We start from the raw sequence: 15,546 nt of genomic DNA, 5'->3' as shown, positions 1-15,546 counted from the left end.
TTTTGATAATTTTTAAACCACTACTATTGTCTACACTGTCTCTCGTGTTATCATATTTCACTTATTAATTTAAGAAAAATATTATATTTGATTATATAATGATAGAATGATAACACTGAATGTGTTTAATGATAAGATATCGTATTTTTCTGTTATGTCTTACAAAAATCAGATCATGCAGGAAATTCGATGATACGGTATTAAAACAGTTAACGAATCCATGAATAAATATAAGTAAGTTTCATTATTACAAAATAATCTATGACAAAGTAATCTTCATGTTATGTAATGGGGGTCAGATTGATTTCATACAAATTAAATATATTTTAACTAAAATTGGATTATTTTTATTTATAATATAGATATTATTGTGGTTTTTAAAATGAGGACATATAAATCAAAGTTGGACAAAAAAAATTACAGAAACTATTGTAATGAAGTACTTGATGAGGCATTGCTAAAGGTAGTCAGTGGATTACTTTCCATCCGAAAAGCTTCTGTACATTACAATGTACCTTCTGGTAAATTTTCTTCTACACAATCAATATTATTATTTTTATTTATAGCATGTATTAATTCTCTAGGCACTTTGAATAATAAATACCATGGGAAGTATATTCAAAGAATTGGTGGACAAACCGCATTAACTGAAAAAGAAGAACTGGCATTAATTAAGGGCATTATTCCTTGTGCAGATTGAGGCTTTCCGTTCTCTACAATAGAACTTCAAATGTTTACAAAACATTTTTTGAAATCTGCAGGAATTGTCATAAGTAAATTAAAAAATAATACTCCTGGTTCGGAGTGGGTAAAATCTTTTTTAAAAGGTCATCAAAATTTAATAGGAAAAAGACTAACGCAAAATATAAATAAAGCAAGGACTGGGGTATCTTCTGAAACAATCAGTGAATATTTTTCTAATTTACATATAACTTTGCAAGATATACCACCTTCTCATAATTTTAACTATGATGAGACCAATGTCTCAGATGATTCTGGCAGAAAAAAAATGTTTTTTCGTCGAGGAGTAAAATATCCTGAAAAAGTAATCAATCATTCGAAGACAGCTATATCTTTAATGATGTGTGGTTCAGCCAGTGGAGTGCTTCTACCTCCTTACGTAATATACAAAAGTGAAGGTATAATGGATCCAAACGTACCAAAAGGTTTCCCATGTTGTTCAAGAGGTACTCGGCATAACAGAACCTCACATGGGTGGATTGATGCAGCAAATTTCTCTGAATGGTATCATTCTACTTTTTTGCCTCATGCGTATCGTTTGCTAGTGAAGTATTCGCACCGTGATCTATTCTTTAAACACTGCGTTACGGTAGAGAGTGAGAGGATTAATTGTAATTAAAACAAAACAAAACACTTAAATAATGAATGTGTACTGTAATTAAAAATAATAGATAAAATAATGGATAAAATAATGTATAATATACTAGATCCAGCTTAACTGGAGTTGAGAACACGGTAAACCGTGGAGCCGTGTAATCGCGTCTAGACCGACTGACTACGTGACCCTCTCCGTGTGAGCGCCTCGGCCCGAGCGAGTCCTGGAATATGTCCACTCAGCAGATTCCAAAGGCTCGCTCGCATGTCTGCAGTCACGTAGGCCAGTGAAATAATTGATTGACTATACAAAAATAAAATATACAGGGTGGACATAATTGTACAGGGTACAACACTAGGAAGGAAACTGCTTATAGGAAATAATTTATCATCTCATTTTATTCCAGATGTTTTAAAAGCTTGTAAAGAAAATAATATAGCATTTGTTTGTTTTCCACCTAATCCTTTAATATCTTTGTCAGCCACTTGATGTTTGTTTTTTTAGGCTTTTCAAAGAATCTTGGAGAAATGTTATTTACAAATATAAAATGACAAACAAGAATACAAAAATTATTCCAAATCGTGATTTCCCTACTCTGTTAAAAGACTGCTTAAATAATACGAATCTGGATAAGAAAACCAACACCAATGAACAAATTAAAAATAATTTAGTCAGTGAATTTAAGGCAACAGGAATAATGCTTTTTAATCCAGACAGTGTTTTGAGAAGATTGCCAGATTATAATGATGACCATACTAACGAATAAGTTAGTTAGTTAACTGATAAGTTGATTGCATTCCTTAAAGAACAGTGGTTTTCAAGTTCTATACAAATGATAAGAAGAAAAAATAAACGCTTACGCATTGCTCCTGGAGTAAGTGTCACTGGTAATGACGAAGAAACTGCAGAAGAGATGACTGAAGAAGCTGAAGAAGAGGTGATTATTGATAATATAGACTCTATTTTAATAGTAAGAGAAGACATACCAAATCAACCAGTGTATGAATCCATTAAGATAGGAGAATATTTATTGGTTCAAGTGGAATCTAGTAGAGCTAAAGGTACTATATATAAATATGCAGTTATAGTAATAAAAAAATTGGTAAAGATGAACTGAAAGTAAATGGTATAAAGTATATGGACAATCAACATTCAACATTCAAATTTGTAGAAAATGATGTTTTTACAATAACATTTGATGATGTGATATCACTGTTACCTGAACCACAGGTCATTAACACGTTAACCGCCATATGCCCACCGGCGGCCGTACAGCAATGTTCAAATTCTATACTTTTATGCCCGCCGGCGCCCATAGTTGATCATTACTACCACGCCACATGACCAGCCGGCGACCAAAAAATCATATTTGAACAAATGCTTATAATTTATGTGGCGGTATAATAATGAATCTTTAAATAGTACCATGGCGTAGAGAAGAATATGACAATTCTCTTGGTATAAAAAAAAACAACATTTTGTTAATTTGAACCTTTGAAAATATTTAATGAAAATGACAATATTTATAAATACTTTTATACACAACTTGGTATTAAATACTGTAAATTATATTACAAATACTTAAATATTGGTTTGTTTTAAGAAATTATTATATAAAAAAAAAAATAAAAGAATACATTTTTGTGAACTTCTGAACATAATAGGTATAAAAAAAATTCTTAAAGTAAAATAGCATAAAAAAATAAATTATAATAAATATAATTTAATTTACCTTACATGTTAAGTATGTAAACAAATTATACAATTTTAATATTTAAAATACGTATTAAATAAAAATTAATATAGAGTTATCTACCTATAAAAACCAATGAATACCAATGGATACATTGTTACAGAAAATTATATTGTATACATTGTTGTTTAAAAAAAAACATTAAAACATTAGTTTAAATATGATTTTTATTAAAGCAATCTATACATGTGTATATTTTGCAAGTAGAACAATATGTAGTTACTTTTTTTGTTTCAACACTAGCTTTTTTTGAACCGACAGCTGTAGTTTTGAGCGAGTAGCAATGAAGGCACCTTTTTCTAACTTTTCGGTTACGGTAATCTCTTTCTACAGTCTCTTCAAATTTGTGATTAGTTTTTCGGCCATGTTTAGTTGAAGTAGTTGGACGATCTGATATTATAGCAATCTGCAATTGGTCTAGTTCAAGTAATACGTCAACTAACATTTCACGGAACTTTGTGATGGATATTTTTTTATCTGAAGGTTTATTCATGTTATATACAATTAATGCATTAACCACTGATGTACCGAGTAACACTTCAGTGGCAACTTTGTGATACCGTCTAATCGATTTACGTACAGGGGAATTATAACTCGAAAGTTGGTCAGATAGATCGATTCCAGCTTTTCCTGCATTATAATCTAATATTATTTGCGGTTTAAAAATAGACTCATTTTTAGGATTTTTTTTACCAGTTTCGACCATGTTAATATTGTGTTTAGTGGACATCATGGAAACGTACCTTTTGTCGTGCCATTTTGCGACTACAATTCCATTTATATTTTCTCTACCGATAATTTCACCAGGTCGTAGCTTTGTTTTAAAAATTTCAGGTATTCTTATTCGATTTGATCTTAAAGTTCCTATAAGATGAGTGTTGTTTTCTAAAAGTTTGTTAGCCAAAGGTAAAGAGGTATAGAAATTGTCAGTAACTATTGTCCGTCCAGAATTTAAAAAAGGGTTACTCAACTCCAGGACAACTCTGCATGCTAAGCCTTTGCCGTCAACTTGGTTTTTGCCTGCGTAATCATTCACGTCATGTGTATATCCATTCACCTCGCAAATTTTAAAAAGCTTAACACCATATTTATGGGCTTTTCCTGGTATGTATTGCCGAAATTTCAAACGCCCACGAAAAGAGACCATCGACTCATCTATAGCCATATATTCACTTGGCTCCATAACAGATTGATAATTTTTAACGAGACGTTCAATCAAATCACGAACTTTATAAATCCTATCATTTACAGGGGTTTTCATATTGTCAGGTAGGTAGGGTAAATTGTATTAGGCTCCTCCGGCTTTTAACATATCTCCTAAAAATTCAATAGATCCTTCATTATTATAAAAATGCATGTATTTATCTCTGTTAATTTTTGCATTATCGGAAACATTTTTAGTACGTGAATGTAGTCCAGGACATTCATTATTGCTATTTTCTCACCAATTGCCATTTTGTAATAGGTTCATGTCATCCTGTCTATCAAAATTTGTTGAGGTGACGTAAGAATTTCCACGTTTTCTTAAGAAGTTATGAATTACGCATATTGCTAACACGGCATATGAAGCCTTTTCTGGGTGTAAGTGAATAGCTCCTTGTAATAACCTAAATACCGATGAAATAAGCTCAAATGTATTTTCAACACAGTTTCTTGCCCTCGACAGTCTATTATTGAATGTTCTTTTTTCTTCTATTAATTCTCGTTGAGCAAATGGTTTTAAAATATTATCATGCAGAGCCAAAGCTTCAGCACCAAGGAAAACAAAATTTAAATTATTTACCGTTTTATTATTGTCCGGAAGTTGTAATTTTCTTGTTTTCAAATCCTCGTAAAATTTAGTGAATTCTATTACACCTGCATCGAATAATCTTCCATTTTTCCCCACATCGACGAAAATAAATTCATAATTGCTATTTACAATTGCCATCAAACTAATGCTATAAAATCCTTTATAATTGTAGAATTGAGCTCCAGTGCTGGGGGGTTGCACAACTCTTATGTGTTTTCCATCAATTGAACCACTACAGTTTATAAATTGCCAATGAAATCCCATTGTAACAGTTTCCCATTCTTCTTTCGTTGTAAGGAACTAAAATAAGGTTTTTTGTGAAAATTAGTTTAGTTTATTTTTGATTAATATTAAAATAGCAGAATAACTCGGCCTCCCTCCTGTGCAGTGTATTTATGTTATCACTAATTATTATTTATTATATTGCATTATCGCCTAATTTTATTAAAAGTGGTTTATTCTGGGTACTCTTTTAAAAAGCAATTTTATATATTATTGGAACATTAAAATAATGGTCAATTTTAGTTCTATTTAATATATTTTTTATTTAATTTAATTTAAGTTTAAATTTTGAATTCAAAATTTGTAATAAACATTTACAAATTGGATTTAAATATTTTACTTTTCAAACTAATATTTAAAGACATTTATTTTATTTGTATAGGGCTGTTCAAATACACAAATTCAAAACATAATTAATAATGGTTTTAATGATGATAATATCAGAGTTGAAAAAACTGCAACAAAACTTCGTACTTCCATTCCTTCTGTACTACAAAAAAAAAAAAAAAAAAACGCAAAGCCATTGATCGTCAAAATGATTTTTTAAAAATATGTTCAGAAGCGTTATCCAAAGATGACATCGACGAATACGACGCTTTTGGGATAAATGTTGTTTCAAAATTGAAAAGAATGGATTCAACTCAATCTATACATGCAGATTTACTCATAAATAAAGTATTAACACAGGGGTTATTAGGAAACTTAACATCTGAATTTGATATTTGTAATTAGTCAACAGTCCAGCAAAATTTTGAAAGTCAAAACCTCAGCCAAATTCCTACGTTTTCAAACTATTCATGTAATTATAATAGACCTACATCAAACTCTACAACTATATCAAGTCCATCACCGTCCATTCAAGATAACATAAATACGATATCGATTGAAATATATCCTATATATATTCTACATACAGTGATATGGGTTAAACTTATTTTATATTTAAATAAAATTAAAGGTACATTTTTGTTTTTTATTTTTATTTTTAACCAACTGATAATGTAAATATTTCGATGATTACAGTAAAATCTGAAATATGATAAGCTAATATTATTAATAATAAAGTGGAAAAATGTTTAACAATTATGATATATTTTACGATTTCTAGTTTATTCGTTTTTTTTTGTCTTTAATTTTATTAAAATGGATGAGGATACCTTTCCAAAACAGAATTTCAATGAAAATAAGTACTGGCAAAATCTTTGATTCGATATTTTGAAATCCAGTGCAGTTTGATGAAGCGCTGTTGTGCAAACATGCAAGTTTCTCCACGGAAAGACGTTTATTAATGAATTGCTGCAATTCTTGAATTTGACCGTTGGTAATTTCAAATGTAATGTAGCTTATAGGACGTTCAATTACCGATGGATATTTTTCACAATTTTTATTGGAACATATGATTGATTCAATAATTGTTGGAAATTCCAACATCATTGTATTATTTATACTAAGGCATACTGCAAACATACTACCTATTTCTATTTTAAACATCTATAAGTTAGATAACAATGGAATGGAATATAAATAGTAATTATTTTTATTTTCTTTAAAAATATCCGATTGTATGAATTTTACTCAATTTATAATATACTCGTATATGATATAAATTAATAATAGTTCATTTTAGTCATTCTTCAGTGCTGTGTTTACCATATAAACTGTGAATTAAAGTGCAGTATTTGTACAAAAATTTAATTTTGATTTTTTTTTTTTGAGACATTATTTTTTAATAGAAATATAATTTTATTAAATATCTTAATAATTTATTAACTTTATTATTAAAAATGGCTGGAAGAAAACCTGCAGTCGATCCGTCCAGGATTATTAATGCGGTATTGCAATTCAAAGATCGAATTATAGATATTAATGGCAGTAATAAAAGTAAGTATAACTACATATTATACATAAAATTTATTCGTTCTCTTGGTTTTTAATTATAAAAAAATATTTAATAAATAGTAAAATTGTTAAAGTAATTTTCGCTAATTAAAGTACCCGATATTGTCAGAATTAAAACTTCTTATGCTTACAAAATGTTTTTGTAAATTCAAAAATATTTTCTTTTTATTTTTAAAATAAATTTTAATATATTTTCGTGTTTTTTTGGTCAAACTTAAATTAATTCAGCGAATTTTCACGAAAACAAATTAAAAACTTGGATCTAAAAGTTTATTAAAAAATGTAAGTATTTTTAAAAGGAAAATTTAGGTTAGATTGATATCAAAAACTTACGGACATTTAGATCTAGACCATAGATCATATTAGATATATAGTGAAAAATGATCTTTTTTACATCCTACTTACTTAAAAAAAAAAATAATAATATTGAACAATTAACTAATTTGCTATTTTATTATAGGTATTTTTTTTTTACACAATGAATCACCACCATCATGTATGTTTATATCTTAAGTAGTATCAATTTTTTAAATATTTTGAGTTCGATATTTTCTGACTTGTTCATGAGAAAACGGCGTTTTCGCTCGGGCAAGGAACATTTTCGAGCGCTACCTTTTTCGCGTCACGCTCAATACATATATTATTATAATACATATACATATACGAGTATATATATATATATATATGGATTTCTATCTGTTTGTCCTTTATGCATTCTTAACGGCTGTACCAATTGCGACGGAATTTGGTACAAATATATTAGACCTATGGGCAGAAGATAGGCTAAGATAAAAAGTAATAGGCTCAACCTCGGGAGGTGTTCAAATAACATAGATATTTTGAGATTAACGATGAAAATGCTTATTTATGATTGATATTAGTTTCAATAATAAAGTGCGAAAGAAATTATGATCCCTGAATTTGTTATAATTTTTCATTATTTGTTTCCATGGCACGCGCGTCTACGGCATTAAAATCTCGTTAAAATAAATAAAATTAAATAATAACTAAATTGAATATATAGTATATTTTAACCGTTATCTATCTATATGTATAAAAATATACTGCTAGCATAATCACAGTTAACGATTTTAACACACAATTTGAGACATATAAGAGGTAGGATTTTTAATGCTACGAAGTGCACGGGTTTAGATAGTAATATTATAATTTGGCGGAACACTTTTACCAAGTCCACAAAACACCTGTGTTCCACGGAACACTAGTTAAGAACCACTGGTGTTCTAGAAGCGTAATCGAAGATCATTGAAATATCCAATTTCATCAACATTTCATTTGTTGAAGCTAATATAATCTTTTTACAACTTTCTGTTATAATTTTTTTTTTTATGATAAAGAAAATCTTAAGAAAATTTTTTTATCCAATTTTCATGCCTTAAATATTATATCAATTTTTATGCATTTTCAACTATAAAAATGTACGACTAATATTTTATAAGATAAAATCGGATTTTTGTAATATTTCTGGGTGACTTATGTTGCGTCCCAATGTACCTATTTGATGTAAATTGAGTCCCAAGTAATTTTGGGTATTTTTATATTAAAATTTATATTAAAAATTTACAACCAATATTTTCCTCCCCATTTAAAATATTGCTGTTTGTACTAACACTTTTTTATTTAAAATTATTAATCAGTTGCTAACATCACACTGTTCGATGCACACGCGTACTACACACACAACATTCACACTTAAACAAGGAATATGTCCAAACATTACTCTCAACAATGTATTAATTCCCACATCTGATACAGTTAAATATTTAGGATTATTCTTTGATAAAAGACTTACATGGAAGAAACACCTCCAAACCAAACGGCTAACCTTAAACAATCGCATGCGCATGCTCAGACCTTTGCTAATTAGAAATAAGAACTCCACTCTAAACACCAAACTAACAATCTACAAAGCGTTACTAAAACCAATCTGGACATATGGACTCCAACTGTGAGGCGCAGCAAAAAAATCTAATACTAATAGAATCCAAACTTTCCAAAACATATCACTCCGACGATTATCCAATGCTCCGCCCTATATTTCAAACCACGCTCTTCATAATGATTTCTATATGAAAACAATAGATGAGGAAGCACGCACTTCCTACAAACGATTTCATAAACGACTCCAAACTCATCGAAATCCTCTCATAAAAGATCTTTTCATCCTCACTCTCCCAGGAAATTCCAACCGCAGACTAAAAAGGAACTGGTGCCGTGACCTCTTAGAAAACTTTAATGTCTAACGTCTCATGATCAAAAAAAAAAAAAAAAAAATCTATCTAATCAAAGCCAAGAGTCACTAATGGGTGGTTGCTTAATTCACAACTTTCATGTCGTTTAAATAACTCTCAACCTATAAACTTATTGTGCAAAACTGTATAGATTGTTTATTAAAAAAAAAAAAAAAAAAAAAAAATTATTAAACAATAATAATAAAAACAATTTTTATACGTCATATTATATTAATTATGCAATTAACGTATACATGACAGAAACATGAGCCGCAAGTTACGTATGTACCTGAAGAAATACCGAGTCGCAACTTATGTATGTTGTTATGGGGACCTTTTATAATAAAATATGTAATATGCAATATATGAGCTAATATTATGAGTATATAATATGTACTTTATATTTCTCAGCGTGCGAAATACTATTAAAAGCTGTATATCAGTACTTTGTTTTCTTTGATGTATTAGAAATTGTTGTTGCATCAAATGATGTTTGGAATGATATTAGTATATATCTGAATGGCCGTGTTAGCAAAAATGCAATACATTTATTCGTGCATAGTGATCGTCATAATGTGAAAAAAGCTTAAGGATTACAAGAAGAGTGTATACAAGACATTTGTCAGATTTCTTCAAATAATACTCAGGCAAATATTGCTAATGAACAGGGTAAATAATTTAATACAGGTTTATATTCATTCCTATTAAAATAATTATTTCAGAAATAATATTATTTCATATGATTCTACCGACTATAACAGTGACGATACATCTAATAAATTACCTGTGAAGTGTTTCACATTTACTTTTTCACCGGAAGAATGGAAGCAGATTCAACCTGAGGAAGTAATATATAAGTTAAATGATCGTATGTGACCAATGAGAAGTGCACGATCATATTATGTTCTACCAAAGGGATCATGGACATCATTATTAGGAGAATTGTTTTGGGAACATATGAAATTACTATGTTGTATTAATTTTAAAAGGTCAAAAGTATACGAGTATGGTAGTTCATACATAACCGTACAAGGTAGATGTTCAGTGTGTGGATCAATATTTAAAGGGATTGTGTGAGAAAAACCATCTGGAAACTCCAGGTAATTATTTTACTTTAACATGTTTTTAATTATCTTGATCCTTTGACCTTGGTCTGTCTTAGAAAAATCGTTATGGAATTTTTTCCTTACTTGTATTACCATACATTTTTTTTGATATTTCCATATTACTTTTTAGACATTTCTTAGATTTTTTTTCAACATTTTTGTAGGATTACGTATCTTTGTTGTGTTTAAAATACAAATATTTTACTAAAATAATGCTTTTAAATTAAGGGTTATAATGCAATGTTCATATACTGGTAATTTTGAAGTAGAATACAGGGAAACCAAGAAACATCGATTAATTGTCTCTTCTTTAGATAAGGCATTGAAATCAATAATAGATGACAAAATTTCATGTGAAACATATCAAGAGAGTCAAGCAGTGCGTTTGATGAATATTGGTAACTTTAAAATTATACTTAATGCTTTAATTTAATTTTATACACAATGAATATGATTGTTATTAATATTGGCGATCGACGATATCGTAATTTCGGAAAAAAATAAATGCCCGCACCACAATTAATCTTCCAAGGCCGTGGCCCGCACTAGAGAGTAAAAATAAATAAAAACAAAAACCAAATATATAGAATATATAGAATAATGAAAATCATCAAATTAAGATTATATGGAAAACAATATTGTTAACTTAAAATAATCTCCAATGGTGGCGCTAGACGTGGGTGAAGTGGGCCATTACTTCATAGATATTATTACAAATATAAAATAATATAAAAAATGAAATTATCTTTTATCTTTATCTAGATATTTTTTTTTATCAATTATCTTTATCTAGATGAATTTGGACATATTATCTTTCATGTTTATCTCACAGATATCTATATTATACTAGATAACGAACTACCGATGTTTTCCATTGAGAGAAGTGAAGCCCGGGGACGCAAGATTATCATACGTCCGCCATGTTTTCGGTTGGCAAAACAATATTACTTTACACTATATAAAATAGTTGAACACACTAAATTATTAAATTAAACATTTTTCATTACGTTTAATCAAAATTAAATTTCATTATAGAATTGAGAATATTAATTTGAAATTGCACTATTGATTATTTACATAATGTATATAATATATATTGATTATATTATACTCGTAATCAATGAGTATATTGACACGGCACACAGGTGGTGGTGGTGGTGTGCGCACGGGTCGCTGGTGTTGTACAAAAACGATGGACGATGTTATAATGAAAATAATAATAAATAACGACGCGGGTTGTTGTGGCACAATGTAGGTCTATTAAATACGTATATTTAATAACAACGAGAGAAATAATAATAATAATAATAAGAAGAAGAACAAACGTACACCGCACAAGATGTCACAAATTGTGTATAGAAAAATTGAGATTCACGACGAGGTGTGTATCCGTACGCGATCGCGGAAAAACAGCACGGTTATATGGTGGTACCTGTCGACCGCTCGCGACCCCTGTCCGGTGATGGATGGGTGGATGGGGGTCGCTGCGGCGTTGCGTGCCGCGGAGTGGCGGTTGATGAGAAAGATAAGGACACGGTCGGCGACTGCCGTTTCGATAACGGCTGCCGCACGGGTCCGCGTCAATATAATAAAGAAAATGACATATTTAAATACACAAAACCATATCACTATACTTACTATATTTAGTTTTAACTATTATATATATATATATATATAAATATATTAATTAAAATAAATGTTTATATACTGATATACTGTAGTAGGGTTTGTTTTCCAAGTTTGGTTACTAACCTTAGCGCAATTGATTGAAAAGCCTGAATTGGCCTGATGTTCGAGGGACTTGCTGGACCCCAGATTGCTATTCCATAAGACCAGATTGGTCTTATGATTGACTTATATGTAATAAGTTTGTTTTGGAGTGTTATTTTAGAGTTACGGAGTGGTCGGAGGAGGTGAAGTCTGTTGTTCGATGATTTTCTTATTGGTGGGGGCCCCAAGTTAGTCTTTTATCAAGCATTATGCCTAAGTACTTAATTTTGGTTTGGACAGGGATGGGGGCGTTGTTCATAATTAATTGAGGGCACTCACATGGAAGTACGTTTACGTTCACAACATAAAGGTAATTTGTACAGACTTTTCCGTATTAATTTTTATTTTCCATTTTTTGGCCCATTCTTCAATTTTATTAGCATGATTCTGGAGTTCAGCTGAAGCTAAGATAGGATTTAGACTGGAGAAAAGAATAGCTGTGTCATCAGCGTATGTTGCAAGAATTGTTTATAGGTTCATTTTGATGAAAACCAGTGGGAAGAATAAGAGAAGATGGGACAAAAAAATTAAAAAGTTCAGCTGTGCCTTCAATTTTTTTTCATAAAAAGACACCTAACCATCATAGAAAATCTTCAAAGAAAAGATTATTAAACTCAATTCCTAGTCCTTTGAAACGTTCCAAGTTTATAGTTTCTGAACATAATTATTCTCAGGGCCGGATTTAGGAATGTGGGGGCCCTGGGCCCACCTTTAGAAGTAGATATTTTTTTCGATTAAGTACATAATATATTTAGTAACCAGAATTTTGGTTATGAAAAAACAATGATTTGTTATGATGAAATACGAGGTGTGATCAAAAAATACCGGGATTTTTTTTTTTTTATTTATTTAAATATACAAATAATATTTCAAATATTAGTCTCCTTCAAAGTATTCACCGCCCGATGTTATACACTTGTCCCATCTCTCCTGCCACTTTTTGAAGCAGTGTTGGAAGTCTTCAACTTTAAGTTGTTTGAGTTGATCTACCGTGTTTGCGCTGTACGCGATAAGGCCGCGCACATTTAATTATTATTATTATATGAAAATGATGTATATATTACGCGATGCACCATTTACCGTGCATCCGTATCTTTGTTTTTGTTTTCTTCTGTTGATAATTATTGTAATCACGTTATTTTTGTATTTTTTTTGTCGTTCGTTTGTCGGTCGCGATTGTTGCACCACATATTTATTGTAAAAATACTTCTGTCGTTCGTCGTTAGCCATTGAGGCAACATTGTAATTTCTTTACTTTTCTTTCTTGTCGATATTGCCATTGTGGCATAATTATTATTATTTTTTTTTATTATTATATTTCGAAGCCCGCTAGTGAAGCGGCACGTTTATAATTCTTCTTATTAATATTCTTTATTATTGTTAATTATACGTGTCAACCATTTACTACATTAAATCAATCATCTACTACCAATCTTCGTCTTGTGAGTTATTTTTGATTAATTCTACGTGTAATATTTGTCTACCATCATCTACGGGTCAACTGCTTTTTAACTCGAACGACATCATCCCGTCACGCATAAGTCCGCCAGTACCCGGCGTGGTGTGTGAGAGGCCGCCCAGTTCCTCAAGTTACCACTTTCATCCATTAGTTACCATACTTATCAACGTTTACCTGCCTTAGTTTTAAGTGTATTTTTCAGTGTAAGTATCCTTTTAGCTTTAGTATATTGTCCGATTTGTGTGTGAGCTCTGTGGTCATTGCACCAGAACGATTCGACCACAGAGACTTCCCCCCCGATAACTAAACTCAACTTCCTGTTTTCCCTTGAATAATTAAATTGTTTCCGTTCCTTTCCGGCGCCGCCGTCGTGTCAGAGGTCGCCGCCGAACGCTATCAGTCCATCGTGTATCTTGAGTTGCCTATCTACAAAAGCAGTACACGCGGTACGCGTGGAGTAGATAAAATTGCCTATACGACTTATTCTAGGCACCCACAACCGCATTCTTTTTTATTGTCTCAATATCATCAAATCTTTGTCCTTTGAGGTCAGTTTTAATTTTTGGAAATAAAAAAAAATCACAAGGGGCGAGGTCTGGTGAGTAAGGAGGGTGAGGTACAACTGGAATTTGTTTATCAGCTAGAAACTCACGGATTGATAAGGCAGAATGAGCAGGCGCGTTGTCGTGGTGTAACAACCACGATCGATTTTGGAACTGATCTGGACGTTTCTTACGGATTTTTTCTCGTAATTTAATTAAAATTTCTTTGTAGTAAGTCTGATTTACCGTTTGAGCAGTTGGAACAAATTCGTAATAAATAAGGCCTTTAATATCGAAAAAAGTAATCAACATGGTTTTCACGTTAGAACGAACTTGCCGAGCTTTTTTGGGTCTTGGTAAAGTTACTGATTTCCATTGTGATGACTGTCGTTTAGTTTCTATGTCATAACCATAGACCCAAGTTTCATCACCAGTTATTACATTTTTAATGAACTCTGGGTCATTTTGTGTTCGTTCTTTCAAACTTTGACAAACTTCAATTCGATGATTTTTTTGATCTTGAGACAACAATTTCGGGACCATTTTTGCACAGACTCGTCTCATGCCTAAATCTTCAGTCAAAATAGTTTGACATGATCCAAAAGAAATGTTACACTCACTAGAAAGTTCTCTTATCGTCATTCGTCGATCTGATCGAATAATTTTTCGTACTTTTGCCACCATTTCCAAACTTCTTGATGTTGAAGGTCGTCCAGCACGAGAGTCATCATTAATGTCTTCACGACCCTCAATAAACCTTTTATGCCATTCAAATGTTTTAGACCTGCTCATCGCTTCATCTTCAAATGCTTTTTTAATCATTTCAAAAGTTTCAGTCGCTGATTTACCGAGTTTAACGCAAAATTTAATGCAAACACGCTGCTCGAGTTTATTCGACATGACAAAAACGGCAGACACAATAAAAGTATCCGATTTCAATGAATTGTCGTTCATTACTAACAGTTAATATTAACTCGCGGCTTGAATAACGTAATTGAGTGTTATCTCTATTTTTATTTGATGTGTGTATATTCCCGATTCGATTATTTTTAGCGCATATATAATTTTAGTCCCGGTATTTTTTGATCACACCTCGTATGTTATTAAAATAAGTTTTTTTTAAATACTTTTGTCTGTTTCTTATTTTTCTATGATTTTATTATTCGTTATCCGTTGACCACGTGAAAATATTATTATAAAATTTTTTGTACGGATGGTCAATATAGGAATTTTTTAATTTTTTAATATCATTTTAATACCATTTTTTAATATCATTCATCTCGGATATTTTTATTGGAAGTCTATCATTTTCGTAAGCACGAGTATCTGGAAATTTAATATTCGTTCTGTGTTTT

The 15,546-nt window shown here is 30.8% G+C and overlaps 2 protein-coding genes and 1 pseudogene across 2 annotated transcripts; all 3 read right to left on the bottom strand.

Annotated features, from left to right (window-relative positions):
- Positions 1 to 2,871: 2,871 nt before the first annotated feature.
- On the bottom strand, positions 2,872 to 4,350 carry LOC112689272 (piggyBac transposable element-derived protein 4-like). The gene is made up of 3 exons (XM_025562900.1): positions 3,618 to 4,350; positions 3,313 to 3,566; positions 2,872 to 2,895 (listed from the first exon to the last, which is right to left on the bottom strand). The coding sequence occupies exons 1-3, from the start codon at positions 4,348 to 4,350 to the stop codon at positions 2,872 to 2,874; spliced, it is 1,011 nt and encodes a 336-aa protein (XP_025418685.1).
- Positions 4,351 to 4,640: 290 nt separating this feature from the next.
- On the bottom strand, positions 4,641 to 5,145 carry LOC112689271 (annotated as a pseudogene).
- Positions 5,146 to 14,134: 8,989 nt separating this feature from the next.
- On the bottom strand, positions 14,135 to 15,145 carry LOC112689270 (protein GVQW3-like). Its single transcript, XM_025562899.1, has one exon. The coding sequence runs from the start codon at positions 15,143 to 15,145 to the stop codon at positions 14,135 to 14,137; it is 1,011 nt and encodes a 336-aa protein (XP_025418684.1).
- Between the last annotated feature and the right edge of the window lie 401 nt (positions 15,146 to 15,546).

This window comes from Sipha flava, unplaced genomic scaffold, assembly GCF_003268045.1.
Source record: "Sipha flava isolate LNK unplaced genomic scaffold, YSA_version1 439_pilon_pilon, whole genome shotgun sequence".
NCBI lineage: Eukaryota > Metazoa > Arthropoda > Insecta > Hemiptera > Aphididae > Sipha > Sipha flava.
The sequence above is the reverse complement of the archived record's forward strand: the minus strand, read 5'-3'. Positions and strand labels throughout refer to the sequence as shown.

Coding starts and splice junctions, on each gene's coding strand:
- LOC112689272 (XM_025562900.1), bottom strand. CDS start 4,350: ATGAAAACCCCTGTAAATGATAGGATTTATAAAGTTCGTGATTTGATT. Junction 3,567..3,617: donor TGCCACTGAAGTGTTACTCG/GTACATCAGTGG, acceptor ATAAACCTTCAG/ATAAAAAAATATCCATCACA. Junction 2,896..3,312: donor CTAGTGTTGAAACAAAAAAA/GTAACTACATAT, acceptor TATAATTTACAG/TATTTAATACCAAGTTGTGT.
- LOC112689270 (XM_025562899.1), bottom strand. CDS start 15,145: ATGAACGACAATTCATTGAAATCGGATACTTTTATTGTGTCTGCCGTT.